This window comes from Engraulis encrasicolus, chromosome 4 (genome assembly GCF_034702125.1).
Source record: "Engraulis encrasicolus isolate BLACKSEA-1 chromosome 4, IST_EnEncr_1.0, whole genome shotgun sequence".
Taxonomy (NCBI): domain Eukaryota; kingdom Metazoa; phylum Chordata; class Actinopteri; order Clupeiformes; family Engraulidae; genus Engraulis; species Engraulis encrasicolus.
Window position 1 is genome coordinate 31,981,686 of NC_085860.1, and position 15,460 is coordinate 31,997,145.

Below are 15,460 nucleotides of genomic sequence, written 5' to 3' on the forward strand. Positions count from 1 at the left end.
GTTCAAGGCCATCATTATTATTATTATTATTTTTTTAATCTTTGAAGAGCAGCAGGTATCCTTATTTCCACCATCTCCAAGTTCTCGCAGGAATTCAAAACAGCCACAAAAGTGACCTCTGTTGAAAAAGAAAGCACAGTTTCTTTTTCCTTCGACTAAAAAAATGGGAAAAGGAAACAAAAAAAAATGTTTTGATTGAAGAATTGAAGGAACTCTCTGAAAATCCACATTCTATCCAGTGGAACTTTTCAGGTGCAGCAACTCTGTTGAACACAGGAAAAGTCATGGCAGAAATAAACTTCAAGAAATGTATTTCCCCCAATGTCAGTTGAAATAATACCCAACTAAAAAAGACAGAAAAAGGAAAGAAACTGGCCCTTTTAAGAGGAGGAAACCTCCTTAAAAATAAAATGAAAAAAGAGAAATAAAACACTGAAAAATCCTTTTGTACACATGTGTACCCTTCCTTAATTCCTGTTTCATGTTCTCCTGCCATCCCAGCGGGCCAGTTGACTTTTGAGACAGATCCTCCTCTAATGCCAGCAGCCCTTGTGGCATCTCGACATCCATCTGTCTGTCTGTCTGTTCATCCATCCGTCTACCAACCTCCACCATGTTCCCCCTTCTTCAAGTTTCAGGTGTGGGTTTTTTTAAGCAGGCTTGGTTGTGGGTCTCTGTCAGAGAGCAGCGTCGGGCCTGGGCTGGGGGCCAGAGAGGAGGTGAGTGGGTGGTGGGGAGGAGGGGTTGAAGGTCAGGGGAGGTGAGGTGAGGGCAGTGGCTCCAGTGTTTGGATGTGGGTGGGTGGGCAAGCAAGGCGGAAGGGGTTGGTGCCAGGCTGGAGAGCCAAGAGGGCTGGAGGGCTGTCAGTGGAGAGTCGGAAGGCGGGGGCCGGGGGGGTATACAGGCGCCCCCTAGAGGTACGGGTACTGATTGACCTTGGTGGGGCTGAGCGGGTATCCAGTGTAGACGGAGGAGATGGGCGAGGCGCTGATGTAGGTGTGGTGGGTGAACTGGGCCTGGTACTGGGCGGCGTGCAGCGTGGGCGAGGGCAGCACGCGGTGGTGGTGGTGGGCCACGCTCACCGGCACCTGGTGCACCAGACCCGGTCCGTAGCCGGCGTGCGCCGGGTGAACCGTGTGCCGCGCCCCGGGGCCCTGCGAGGCCACCAGGTGGGCCATGGCGCCGCTGGAGCCCAGCGCGGCCGGTGCCGTGTAGGTGTAGAGGTGGGGCTGGCCGGCCAGGTGGTGGGGGGCCGCGGTCAGGTGCGGGGGCACGGCGGCTGCGTGCGCGTGTGTGTGCGTGTGCGAGGGGCTGCTGTGGTGGTGGAAGGAGTAGGGGGCCTGGGCCGCCATGGTGGGGGTGATGTAGGCCTGCTGCCGCCGGTGGCCACCGCCACGCTCCACAGCCATGTGCTGCTGAGCCTACAGGGAGAGAGGGGAGACAAAAGAGACGAGATACGTCAGCAATATACATGTACGTATAAACGGCCATCAGGGTGCTTTGCTCGTGAATGTGCGTTACGCCCCTTTTGGGGGAAAACATACCTAATGTCTCATTAACTTACATGCTACATCGGCTAGCCCAAATAAACAAAGTCCGTGCTTCAGCCACGGCTGTTTAGCTAAATTTTGTGAACAGCCGACAACATAACACGTCTTCGGTCATGTTGAGCGTGAACAGCGCTAGTCTGCAGGTCCTTGTCTTTCGTTTTTCTTTGCCAACACCACTAATTGACTTGCATTGGCTTTTCTCCCAATGTTTTCCCCCAAAAAGGGGCGTAATGCACATCGCACAGGTCACACCATTTATACGTGTAGGACAGAAGACAGAGAGAAGAGATAAGATAGAGACATACTGTAGGAAAGACAGAGAGGAGATATATACTATAGGAGAGACAGAGAGGAGAGATATACTGTACATGAAATACAGGAGGTGAGATATGAATGTCATTAAAGGTCTACGGATTTATATCAGTATGGTCAATTGTAATGTAAGTGGGATACGTTGGTTACACAGGTTGTTTCTAAGGCAACTGAACTGACGTACGTACAGTATATTGGGTAGGGAGGGTGGGAGAGAAAGGTGAGAAAGGAGATGGATGATAGATGGACAGGGAGAGAGAGAGAAGAGGTCATTTGAGGTGATTATGTCCCGAGAGAGAATTAAAAAAGTAGAGCAGAGGAAAGACAAGAGGGGAAAGTGTTACACACAAGGGCATGTTTGCTGTCATTCATACTCTCAAATAAGCACATGCATTCTGAGATGCGCACAGAAACTCAGGCACGCATGCACACACTCAGGGTGCGTTCCAATATGCGACCTTGCATCCTCCACTTGTGCTTGTGGCCTCGAACCAGGAAGTAAATATATCATGATGACATCACTGACAACAGCATTATATTTCAATATTTCGCAAAAGCTCAATTGTAAAGTCATTTTCTCATTTGCAACCTGGATGGTGAATAAAGAATAGTCCCCCAAAAATTGTTTTGGCTAGGCTGACAGCGGGGAAACGTATTTGTTTTCTACACAGAGGAGGGGCCAGGAGGCGGGGCGAGGCCACAAGCACAAGTGGAGGACCCAAGGTTGTATATTGGAATGCACTCACAGTGAGTGACGGTGTGACCATCGGTTGTGGGTGCACTCTGATAGTCGTGTCTCTTTGTTCTACTTTGTTGTAGAGGTCTGAGCGGACGTTGCCTACCCCAGGGTCCCGGTTTCAAGTCCGAATGACACACGCACGCACGCACGCACACACGCATGTACCCAAGCACGCACACACACACACGCACGCACGCACGCACGCACGCACACCTATGCTCTCTGCTTTTTACCTGACTGAGATTCAATGGCTGCTGCTGAAAGGGGTGTGTCCCAGAACGCTGGTGACGATAAACGCCGCCCATTGTTATCCCGGAGGTGTGGCTATTCACTGACACGTTGCCATTGGATGACTTATATTTGTAGGCTGAGTTCTGGTGGTTCACCGCGTCTGTAAGAAGTAGGATACAATGAATGGATTTCAATTCACGTTTCAAGCAGCAACATCCTGTTTTATCTTTCGAAACTTCATTTTTTTCTTTTAAATAAGTAAATAAATGAAACACATACACAAAAAGCAAACAAATGAAAAAACAAATGAAAAAAGAACTAAAATATCCTATTGTGATTTAGTAGCAGTCATTTACTATGTTTACATGAGGCATTTAACTCGAAATTAACTCGTTGAATTCTGAATGAAGATTAATTCTGCTTTGAAAATGTCATGTTAACACCTCTTAATTTAGAATTAAAGGAAAGATCAAAGTAAACTCGTCGGAACTATTTCATTCAGAATCAAAAACATCATGTAAACGTAGTGATTGTGTGGAGACCTGCAACTCTACTGCAAGCCTCACCTCCTCTGTAATCCCTGTCTGTCCTTGTCCTCAGTGGACTGTCTTCTATGCACTCTTGCCTTCACCCTCAATGGGCTCGGCTTAGCCAGCAATCTCCTCATCTGTCCTCATCTCTCCTCAGCCTGCTTTGTCCACACTCATCCTCAATGGGTCAAACAGGTTCAGCTGTCAGTCTGTCGCCACTCTCTCTCTCTCTCTCTCTCTCTCTCTCTCTCTCTCATACAATCACACCGACTTGTTATATCAATTGTTCGTTTGCATCTATTGTTCGTTTGCATCTGTCGTTTGTATCCATCTATCGTTTCTATTTATCTGTTGTTTCTATTTATCTATCGTTTCTATCTATCTATCTATCTATCTATCTATCTATCTATCTATCTATCTATTGTTTGTATCTTTTGTTTGTTTGTATCTGTCGTTTCTATCTATCTATCTATCTATCTATCTATCTATCTATCTATCTATCTATCTATCTATCCGTCCCTCCTTCCCTTCATCCCTGCCACGTGTGCTACCTGTGGCCAGTCGTTCGCAGTCCCCCAGGGTGTCATTGCCGTGGTTCTTCAGGGGGGGTATGATGATGGTGCGGGGGTTGCCATTGTTGTTATTGTTGCCTCCTCCTCCACCTCCTCCTCCTCCTCCTCCACCACCGTAGTTATCCAGCTGCCCGCTGTACTTGGTGTCGTACCCGTTGGCGAGGGCGACATTGTCGGTGCACGACTCCACGGCGTAGGGGCTTGCGGCGCTGCAGTCGGACTCGGGCGAGTCGTGCACCGTCACGCAGCTGATGACGTTTTTGCGGTGCTTGGAGGAGCTGCAGAGGGAGACACACAAGGGGGAGTCAAGCTGGTTAGAAATGGGCCACATGCATGTGTCACTGGGAGTGGATAGAGGTGTTCATATACACATGCTGTTACGCACGCATGCATGCACGCACGGACACACGCACGCACGTACACACACACACACACACACGCACACACACACACACACACATAAAAATATGTCGCTAACTGATGCTGTGATGTAACTCAACAGTGGTCATTCAACAGCTATTCAGCTTTTCTTTTGAAATCTAAATCAAAGGTAACCTTTTCTTACAAAGATTCTCAGCCAATCAGATAGTAAAATTGCATTCCCACTTTGGTAAAATTGCATTCCCAATATAATACATAAATTATCGACCAACCTACCACGCATGCACATGTGCGCACACGCACACGCACACGCACACGCACACACACACACACTGAACAGACCCAAGCAAACACCCGTTTGCAGGTGCCATTTACCCGGCCCTGTCGGACAATATTTATGTGTAAACAGCAGCTGGTATTGACAGTGAACACTACGTGAGCAAGGAGCACGCTCTGTCTGCCATGACGGTAAATATGAGGGGGATTAGGTGGGAAGAACCAGAACCAAAAAAAACATGCATAAGTAATCACGATTTATTATGCAGACGCGATTGGGCAATCTGCCTTCCTCAGTGTGGGGGAAGAGATACAGAAAATGGCCGCCATTATTGTCTAAGCTGTTTGACGATATCTGGTCCTTCACACCACTTCGGTACAAAAACAGAACAATAAGGGAAAGACTAGCTCCCTTTGTTTTGACTCACTCATCAAGTACAGCACACAGTAATGTAATAAAGATGTCCGTAGCTTTGTTAGTAGAATAATAGAAGTGATATTTTTGCTTAATAGATTTGTTGTTATGTTATGTGTAACCACCCTTTGAGTTTTTGTTGTGGAATTATTAGTAGTACTGTAGAGCACATCTGTATATGTTAGGTTGTTGTAGTATTGTTAATGGAATTGGAATATTTGAAGTGTAGAAGGCTAATGTGCCATAGTCTCTTGCCTGTGTTTGGATGCTGTAGTATTGCTAGTACTGTATGTAGTAGAACCATTGAGAGTAAATAGAATGGAGGCCAAAATTCTATTTCATTGTTGAAGCCAAGTGTGGAGCCAAGGTTGGACCCAAAAAGACCAAAAAATGGCCAAATCCCATTCATTCCTATGGGAGACTTAAAACCCTGTATCTCCCTTAAATGCCACTCCAGGGGGATCCTTTTTCGCTCAACTAGTAGGTCCCCTTGCTCTCCAACTTACCAGGGTGGGCTTTTTTTGTGGTGAAGTTTTATTTTAGAGAGATATTAAAAGTTAAATTGACCAATGAGCATCAGAAGATGGTTTGATTGACAGTTGGGATTCTTTTCAGTCAGGCGCACGCTGAGCAAGAGGGCCGTCGTCATGACTACTACTTGGCTTTGCGTGCGTGCCTGGGACTCGGAAATCTTGTCTATCTGTGTGTTGCTCCTGATATTACTTTCATAAACTTTGAACATCAACTCGATCGATTGATATACTATTTTGAAGAACATGCCCACAGACATGGCAGCACAAGAACGTAGGCTATTGCTTTCAAAAAACAAAGTAGACTTTATGTCCTGCTTTGAGTGATCACTAGCCTACTTGTTTTGAGAGAAGGCTCACAACTATAGTCGCAGATTGCATGTTTTAAGACTGTCCAACTTGTATGCAATAGTCATTTTTTCCTGTCATTACGTTTCAATTACAACGTGGGTGACATGAGGATGGGACTCGTTAGCTAAGCTAATATTACTCAAGTGCTATTATAAACTACCCTTCAATATTTCATTACCGTTATGTATTGATATTCGCCACACTTATTGATCAGCAGTTTTTTAATGGGTTAAGTTTCAGTGAAAATCAAGGTTTCTTTATTGACACTTACCAGTCGCACAGCCGAAAAGTGGGTTGGTTCAGTAGCACCCTCGCAGCGTGATATACATTTTTCACCCATCGTGGGAGGGTCGGGACATGACTTGAACTGAGCATTCTCTGATTGCGTGTTTTGTCGTCCAATCAGCACCTGCGTTGGCGTTGCTAAGGTGGAATGTAAGGTGGAATGTTCCCAAATCTGGCTTCAAAGCGTTGAATGGCAAATAGCGTTGATTTGGCCTCCATTCTATTTACTCTCAATGAGTAGAACTGGTTCAGTAGCATTGTGCTATATCTTGTAGTATTGTAAGTGTAAGTAGTAGTAGTATAGTAGTAGTAGTATTGTAGCATTGTGTTAATGGGATCTTGTCTTTGCTTGGCTGATGTAGCATTGTTAGTAGTATAGGCCTACTGTAACTGTAGTCATAATGTAGCTTTGTGTTATGGTATCTTGCCTGTGATTGGCTGCTGACCTGCGGTGGGCGTGCCGGGGCTGCTCCTCCTCGTCCGTGTCGCTGCTGATGGTGATGACGCTGACCGCGGGGCTGGGGGTGTCGGCGATGACGATGGTCTGCCGCTGGCCGTGGCCATGGCCGTGATGATGGGGTGGGTCACGTGTGGTGCTGGAAGCCTGCTCTCCCCCCTCTCCACCTCCTCCCCAGGAGCCTCCTCCTCCTGTGCTGTAGCTCTGGCTGGGTACGCAGGCCGAGGAGGAGGAGGAAGAGGAGGTGGAGGAGGAGGACAGGCCGTTGGTCACCACACTGCCACGGGGGGGAGTGTTCTCCTTGACCCGCTTGGAGCGCTGAGGAGACAGGACTGACTGGGACGAGGAGGACACCTCATACGCTGAGACATTTCTGATAAGACGCACAGAGAGAGAAAACAAGACAAACATGGTTAAATAGGCACAGCTACTGCAATTGCGTAGAGTGGGGATGTAGATTGGGGACAGCCATGGTCAAGTGGCAAAGGAGATGGGCTTTAGGCCAGAGGGTTGCAAGTTTGAATCCCACCCTTCCACTCCCAATTCAATTATTTTATGAAGGGATAGCCCCTTGAGATGTTCCTTATTTTTTTTCGAGGCGGTCCCAATCTCACTTCACACTTGCTCCAGGCACTGTAACCACTACCCTGTACTTAAAATTACGGTCAGTCGTTTTAGATAAAAGTGACAGCTTAATGTAATGTAAATGCTTTTGATGCCAAATGGGAATTAAGTTGTTAAGGCCAGAGAGATATGCAGATTATGAAATTTGCAGAAACAATTGTTTTTTCAATAACAAGGAGTCACATGATATCTATGTGCATATGGTATGTAGACTTGATGTCTTCTTGTATGTAGACTTGATTCTTTAAAGATAAACAGAGAATGCTTTTGAAGGAATTTGTTGGGGGCAAGCACGGACCAAATGGTAAATAAAGCTATGCCTTCTGAAAACCAATCCAACGTCTGATTATCATTGACTTTCAAATCTCTTCGAGACTTGGTCTGACCAAGAGCATAACAGTTAACATTTCCCAAACGGCATGGTTGACCCGCTTCCCTTGGCATGCTACTGTTTTTTTGCTTCCCAACAAAGTGGGAGGAGTTCCCAAAATTTCTGGAGCTCAGAAACAGTAGCCCCAGACGACTTTGTTGCTGTCGACCAACATTGATGAAGCACGCACGTGAGCGAGAACTTGTTGTCACGATGTGGGTGTTATTAAATACAGCGCATTTACAGTCGGCCACAAAAATGAACGAGACGATGAGCTCGCACCAGTTTGCTCTACTAACACACCACGTGTGAGGAGTAGGGGGACAGGCAGTGAGGAGGAGCTGAAGTGGGGACCTGCGCAAACTTGTGTAGGGGTGTGAGACAAGACTCATATACACACGTGAGTGAGTTGTTGACCAACCAGTTCATGGTCGCGTGACCTCGGAGGCAGTCTGCAGGCGAGCATTGAAGGGGATAAGCAACTGCAGAGGTTGCAAGATCTGACTGCAGTCGCATTCATCCCGAGATAGTTTGACACCATGTGACATGTCACCTCGTCGACGCAACATCACAGAAATTTTGAAGTTTGACAGGAAATCTAACCGTCATGCAACTTTTTGAGCCAGAATGCATTGCTGTCTAAAAGCGGATACAGCCGTTGCGATAACTCGATCGCACCTAATATTTGTATTGCTCCTGGCCTGACTAGAAGCAACGCTGAAGGTGTTGCGTCAAGGGCAGCCTGGCTAGTGCGGAACTACACAGGTCTGGCAAGAGTCAGGCTAGGTCAGTGTGACAGGTGTATCAAGACGTTTCGTATACATGGGTTCTACATTTTTGTTTTCCCCTGGCTGCGCGAACCTAGCTGCACACAACTCAACCTCTGATTGTTGGAAATCGCTGTCGGTCAAAAAATTAGCTCACGTGGTTGGCTGTCAGTGTCTTGCCCCTTCTCACAACATTGTGTTTACAAACACTGTGAACCCATGTATACTGTGCGTATGTACTGACCTGCTGGACACCTGGTGCTGCTTGCTCTTCTTGGAGGAGGAGCTGCTGGAGGAGGAGGGCTGCCTCATCATGTGGGCCACGCCCACATTCAGGGGCTGCTGGGTAGGCAGAGTCACGTGACCCGTCAGGAGCGCCGGCTGCTGCATGATGGGATTGTAATGGGTGCCATGCGGGTGGGAGTTTCTGTGGCGAGGAAACAAATCAGAATGGTCAGTCACTGGTGTGGAGCTGGATGAAATTACTGACTAACTTAATTACATTACATTTATTATAGACTTGAGTATCATGTTGGCAAACCTCTCTACATAACACCAATGAGCTAGAAAGGCACTCAGAGAGTACAAACCTCCGCCAAGGAAGCTCTTTGACTATGTTACACCCTAATTGTTTTTGAAGTCTTTCTGCCTTGTTTTTGTGCCTTGTTTTGGAGTTAGAAACTGAAATGTCAAAATTTGAGCATATCCCATAATGGTGAAGATTTTTTTTTAAAATCCTGGATCCGGAACGGGATCTAGATTACCAACAAAATGCAATCACTTGTTCCTTTTGTCATTTCCAACAACTCCACAAAATGTCATCAAAATCCGTTCATAACTTTTTGAGTTATCCTGCTGAGGGACAGATAGACAGACAGACCAATGCGACCGAAAACATAACCTCCTTAGCAGAGGTAATTCATGGCAACTCGGCCTCTTCAGTATCAGCATAAGATCATGTAACTGTGTGTAGTTGCACAATTGTGCCAGTAGAGGTCAGTGTTCTATAGTGCAAGGCTGAAAAGTGTTGATGAAAGGCAGAGAGGTTAGTGGGAGGGGAGCAGACAGGACACAGCTTGAACTGGAGAGACTCCTCTGTCCATGAAGGCAGAGCACGACACCACTCACCCAGTCACCCCCCGCCTCTCTCTCTCCCTTTCTTCCAGCCATCCCCTCCCTTCTCCCACTCCTCTCTCCTTTCCTCTGGCCCCACAAAATGGAGCTGATTTGAAGGAGGCGTCACTGAGGACACGACCGGCAGTGGCCAACCAAACCAGCACAGTGAGGTCACAGTCTCTCTCTGTCTCTCTGTCAATCGGCCTCTCTCTCTCTCTCTCTCTCTCTCTCTCTCTCTCTCTCTCTCTCTCTCTCTCTCTCTCTCTATCTATCCCTCCCTCTCTCTCTCTCTATCTCTCTCTGTCTCTCTTCCTATTTTTTTACTCTCTCTCTATCTTTCTTTCTCTCTCTCTCTCTCTCTCTCTCTCTCTCTCTCTCTCTCTCTCTCTCTCTCTCGCTCTGTCTTGCTACTCAAGGCACAGGAAATAGGAACAGCCTGCAGTCACCACTGATTCCACATCTCCCCTTTGTCTAACCCCCTGACTGCTTTCCATAATCTCATACATCTGTGGTTACTTTTATGTATGTAAACCAATGACCTTGCGATCCTGCAGTGACTGTAATGTGTGTTCTTTTGTAGGGCAGCCTTGAAAGGTACACTGTCCTACGGATGTTGAATGAGAGGGGTAGAGAGGGGAAATGTAAATTGGCTGAGCACTTGAGGGTTCACTTCAAGGCCAGAACATACAGTACACACAAGTGTACCTGGACTACTACAGTACATTGGGGGATGCATTCCCCTGGTCCCTCCCCTTCTAGTAGGATGGAAACATCTTAAAGGACCACTGAACAATGTTATGAAACATGATCATCAAAGGTATTCTGCTGTTCTTCCAGCTGTTCTCTGATTCTGGTGATATTACTTCTTGGGGCCTTTCCCATTACTAATCTCTACCCCTACCCCTACGCCTTCCACTTGCCCCTCGTGCTTTCAAACGAAGCCACAAGGTGTAGGGCTTGAAACGCAACCCCTATGGATTGAGATACCCCTTCAACAATCACGGAATGACACTCACAGCTGTCACTAATTCCATGCATTAGGTTGACGTTAATAGCGATTTTTTTCCACGTGCGTTTCACGGAGAAAAGGGCCATCACACATTAGGACAAAGGTAGACTTAGTACAATGGAATAATTATTACCACTTTAAAACCGTCAATTGTGGCAAAAATACTTAAACTTATGTGCTGTTGTGGATGCCGCGGCTTGCCGCCAATTTTTAAAGGCATTCGCAACGCATTCAGGGAAATCTGTCGTAGTCCTCCATCGATGGAGTGTGGTGTCGGAAAATCTCCGCGCGGAGGGGTGGAAAGCCCTTCGCCGTACCCCTACCCCTCTGTCTGAACGTGAATCGAGATGCCACTACCCCTACACGTGGACGCGCAAAACGGAGGCGAAGGGGAAAGGCGTAGGGCTAAGGGGTGTAATGGGATTTACCGTTATAATATATAATTGAAGCGAATGGGGCCAGTTTGGTATCGTTTAAGTTTTTGGTCCCATCCAGTTCAATGATACATGCTAGGAAGTAAAATCACCAGGGGTGCTGTGACACAGTGTGCTACGCTGAGTCCCCCACATTTGGGCTTGCATGCCCACCCACGGGGACCCGGGTTCGAGTCTGGCCGGCCCAGGGTCATTTCCCAATACCCCCTGTCTCTCTTTCCCATTCGCTTCCTGTCACCATCTTAAAAAAGCCCCTAAAAATATAGCCTATTTAAAAAAGAAGTAACATCACCAGTCTCAGAGAACGCCTTGAAGAACAGGTGGAAGGTAAAACTCAATTGTTTTAATTGAGGGGAGTTATAAAATGAGCACATTTACAAAAATAATGGACTGTTCCTTTAAGACAGCAAATATGTATTCAAGAGAGCAATCAGTCAATGCTACAGGGTGTGTTCGGGTTCTGCAAGCCGACACGCATGGATCTCAAAAATATACTGTACTTACATCATTGACTATTTAGTGAATCAATTCTACAACTACAACACCCATAAAACCTGTTTTATGATCATTTTACACACTGTCTTCATGCACCTTACAAGGATCTATGTTCTACTTTGAATACTATTTATGTCTTATTCCTCTAACTTCTACACCACAATACTACTGTATATCATAGATGTATCTGTCAACACTAATTTCTGGTCATGTTAATCGTGTCTACCTCAACTTACAGAGTATGTTTTTGCGCATTTGTTTACCCCAACTCACAGAATTGCACAATTGCCTTTTTATTTTTTTCTGTAGTCTTTATTTTTTCCCTCCCTGACTATTACCTGTGCTACATGTGTCTTGAAAAACCCATGTGGGCATTATGTGTATTAATGTAAGCTGCCTACAACTTAATTTCCCACAGGGGATCAATAAAGTTACTCTACTACACTACTACCAGAGAGAGTAGAGAGAGAGAGGTTCCGTTGGCCCATTGTTTCCGGGTTCTATTATTGCAAGGGGGAGGGGGGGAAATCCCCCTTTAGGCAGACCTAAGGACTGTTCTATTCATTGTAGGAGTATTATGACACGTCCCTTTAGGCAGACCGGAACCTGGTCATGCTAGATGCTCATAGCAACCTATTACATTGGCATATCTCTAGATACTTAAAGAATCTCTGCTACTACTACAACTCTACTACGTATTTACTGCACAGACCATGAGTTGTGTTATCTAAAGAATATCACTACGCAGTTCCTCCTTTATGTGCAGTATACAAGATATCTAGTAGACCTGTGCAATAACATATAAGAGCAATCTCTCTTCAGCACCTTATACAGCCAGTAGCATGTATAAAATAACAGTTCCACTCATTGCAGATATTTAGGACCCTATATTCCCTATGCTTAGTGCCTGTGTTGTGCTGTAAGGCTAGATTCCACATTCAGGATTTGCTGTTGGGATGTGCTGCGATTTCTGCGTTGTTCGCCAGTTGGTTTTTCGGTGGAGAGAGAATGTTCAGTTGGAGGCCGTGCTGTGTTAGTGTGTGCTGAGGATTGGCATTGCAGTGGTGAGATATGGTGTCTATGTGTGAGCCAACTCATCACAGACCTTTGACCTAGAGCTATTGCATTTAACATGAGCTAGAGCCAGACACACACCAAATACAATGTGTGTGTGTGTGTGTGTGTGTGTGCGTGTGCGTATGGACGCGTGTGTGTATGAGTGTGTGCGTGGCCTACCTCCAGGTGGTGAGTGGCTGGGAGGCGGTCATGGAGTCGGAGATGACTGCTGCGTGCTGTACGGAGGTGTGTGTGAGCTGCTGCCAGGCGGGGGGAAGCAGGATCTGCTGGGTACCGGAGGGCCACGCCTGCTGCAGAGGGAGAGGGAGGGGAAGAGAGAAATACCGTACAGTACCGTACATTAGCACCAACCATAAACACCATCATCACTGCTGCAGAGGGAGAGGGAGAGGAAGAGAGAAATACAGTACAGTACCGTACATTAGCACCAACCATAAACACCATCATCATTGTATTCCTGTCCAACTGAAGAGCTGCTTTCCAACATGCTATACATCCATGTTCAAAATTTGTGTTTTAATGTTTGACTATGTTGGAAATATCAAATAACATGAATACAGTTCCAACTTTTCTGACGCTGTCTTACAGTAAAATCAGATGTGAAAAAAGTGAATATTGTATTCAAATGGATTTCCCAGTGTTTTGGGAAAGAGTTCTTCAACTGTTGAAGCACTGCGTATTGCATATCGCACTGGTTATCGTTCCTCAACTTGGCCACTCCATATCCCCTGAATTAATAAAACTGTTAAGAACAGGCTACATGGCTGCTATACAGACACACATAGGATGCACCAATACTGGTATTGGTATCAGCCCCGATACTTGCAGTATTTAAATCTAAATGGAAATGGCCAATAAAACTAATATCACATGTGTAAAAAACAAGGTTGTACATTTATTTTCGTTGTACTGTATGTTGGGGGTAAAAGTATTGGTATGGGTACTCTGTATCGGCAAGTACAGACATTAATGTACTCATACTCGTATCGGTTTTCAAAAAAAGTGGTATCATGCATCCCTACACAGAGGACAGAAGTGGAACAGGGCAGGGGAAAGAGACATAGCACCAACCAGGAGCACAGACATCAGACCTGCCTGTCTGTTTTCAACTGCTAAAGCAATTTGAGCTGCATGCTGCCTGTATTGAGCTATACAGTTATTGTGACTTCCACCGAGGAGGTAATATTCTCGCCAGAGTTTGTTTATGTTTGTGTGTTGTGTGTTGTATATGTTTGTTGGTTGGATTTCAAAGTAGCTGACCCAGGTCTGCTACAGACACACGCAGAGAGGAGCAGACAGGGATAGAGTAAGAGAGAAAGAGAGATGGAAAATTAGATGAAGCATGATGGTGGCATGGAAAGGTAGAGAAATGAAAAATGTCTATGCAAAGGGAGTGAGTGAGATGGAAAGAGGACAAAAGAGTGATAAAGGCTGAGTAGGAAAAAAAAATGGGATGAAAAGTGAAATGTGGATGTGTAGATTCGCGTTCTCAGTGGGAGGACATGCAATAGGCTGCAATAAACGTAAATTTGAAATCACCTTAATTTCCCATTAAAAAAGAAAAAAATGTTAAAAAACATCTATACTTTTCATTTCTCTAATAAAACTTCCTGGACATTGTTGTGCTGATTAGAATCTGTTGATGCAGTGCACAGCTGGAGCAATAGATTTTGCCGGACAATAGATTCGGACGCCATGCTAGTTTACGCTGTCCCCAAAAGACCTTTCTTTGCGGCAAAGGTTCTCTGCAGTGCCAGGATCATATCAGGCCGTGTGCTGCTGCACTGCAAGACCACTATCAGACTCGGAATAATCAGCTCTATGTGCTGACGACCATTGTTTTTGTTTTTTTTTGTGGGGGGGGGGGGGGGGGGTTGAAAACAATTAAAATGGCAATCTCTCTATTCGCAGGGTTGCTATTGTCTCGAAGATCCCATACTGTACACTATAGTGAGGATTATTCTACTTTATCTCTGTGAATAAATGATGACCTCACAGAGAGAGAGAGAGAGAGAGAGAGAGAGAGAGAGAGAGAGAGAGAGAGAGAGAGAGAGAGAGATGGTGGGAGCGATGTAGAAAAGGCGAGATAGAAAGACACACAGTCACACACAAAGAGACAAAAGGAAACTGTAAATTGACGAGTCCGCCCCACTTTCTCTTGCAGCAACACATTTCAATTTCAGCTCTCAGACTTTTTTATTCTCCGTCCCTTCTCTTCTGGCGATGGCTGTACTGATTTTCAATAAAGGCATTGAATCAGGAGGCAAGACTGACATTAAGTGTGTGTGTGTGTGTGTGTGTGTGTGTGTGTGTGTGTGTGTGTGTGTGTGTGTGTGTGTGTGTGTGTGTGTGTGTGTGCCTGCGTGCGTGCGTGCGTGCGTGCGTGCGTGCATGCTTGCGTGCGTGCGTGCATGCTTGCGTGCGTATATGTGTACTTGCATGTACTGTGTCTGTGTCTGTGTGTGTGTATTTGTGTCCTGTGTGTGTGTGTGCGCGCGTGCGTATGTATGTGAGTGTGTATTTGCTGGGGGGTGAGATAAGGCCTGGGGTGCATTAATAAAGACATTGGTATCTTCGGGGCAGCGCGGGGCTCATGCCGACGCCATTTTCCAAATCAGCCCCAGCTTTTAATTAAATTCATGGCCCCCTATTCGCCGCCTTTCAAAGGGGTTGGGGAGTGGGGGGGCCGGGGCTGCTTTGTATGTCTGGCACAGCCCAGGAGAAGTGGCAGGCATAATTTGCTTTGAGTAAAGAAAAGAGGGAGAGGTACACAAAAGAAATGAAAGAGGAAGAGAGAGAGGGGAGGGAGGAAAGGGAGGGAGAGTGAAAGATATAGAGTTGGGGGGGGAAAGGTGGAAAAGGAAGGAAGCAAGGCACAGAAAAACAAGACAAAAGTGAGAGATAGTGGGGGCGAGAGAGATAGAGAGAGAGAGAGAGAG

The 15,460-nt window shown here is 46.2% G+C and overlaps 1 protein-coding gene across 1 annotated transcript in view; it reads right to left on the minus strand.

Moving 5' to 3' along the window:
• Positions 1-729: 729 nt before the first annotated feature.
• The window catches only part of hipk2 (homeodomain interacting protein kinase 2), a 123,835-nt gene continuing 109,104 nt past the window's right edge, over positions 730-15,460 (minus strand). Inside the window, exons 13-18 of the mRNA XM_063197820.1 lie at positions 12,681-12,811; positions 8,635-8,817; positions 6,619-7,002; positions 3,914-4,212; positions 2,835-2,992; positions 730-1,421 (exon numbers count right to left, since the gene is read on the minus strand). Coding sequence (XP_063053890.1) covers positions 912-1,421; positions 2,835-2,992; positions 3,914-4,212; positions 6,619-7,002; positions 8,635-8,817; positions 12,681-12,811 — 1,665 coding nt within the window. The 3' untranslated portion in view covers positions 730-911. The remainder of the gene's footprint in view (positions 1,422-2,834; positions 2,993-3,913; positions 4,213-6,618; positions 7,003-8,634; positions 8,818-12,680; positions 12,812-15,460) is intronic.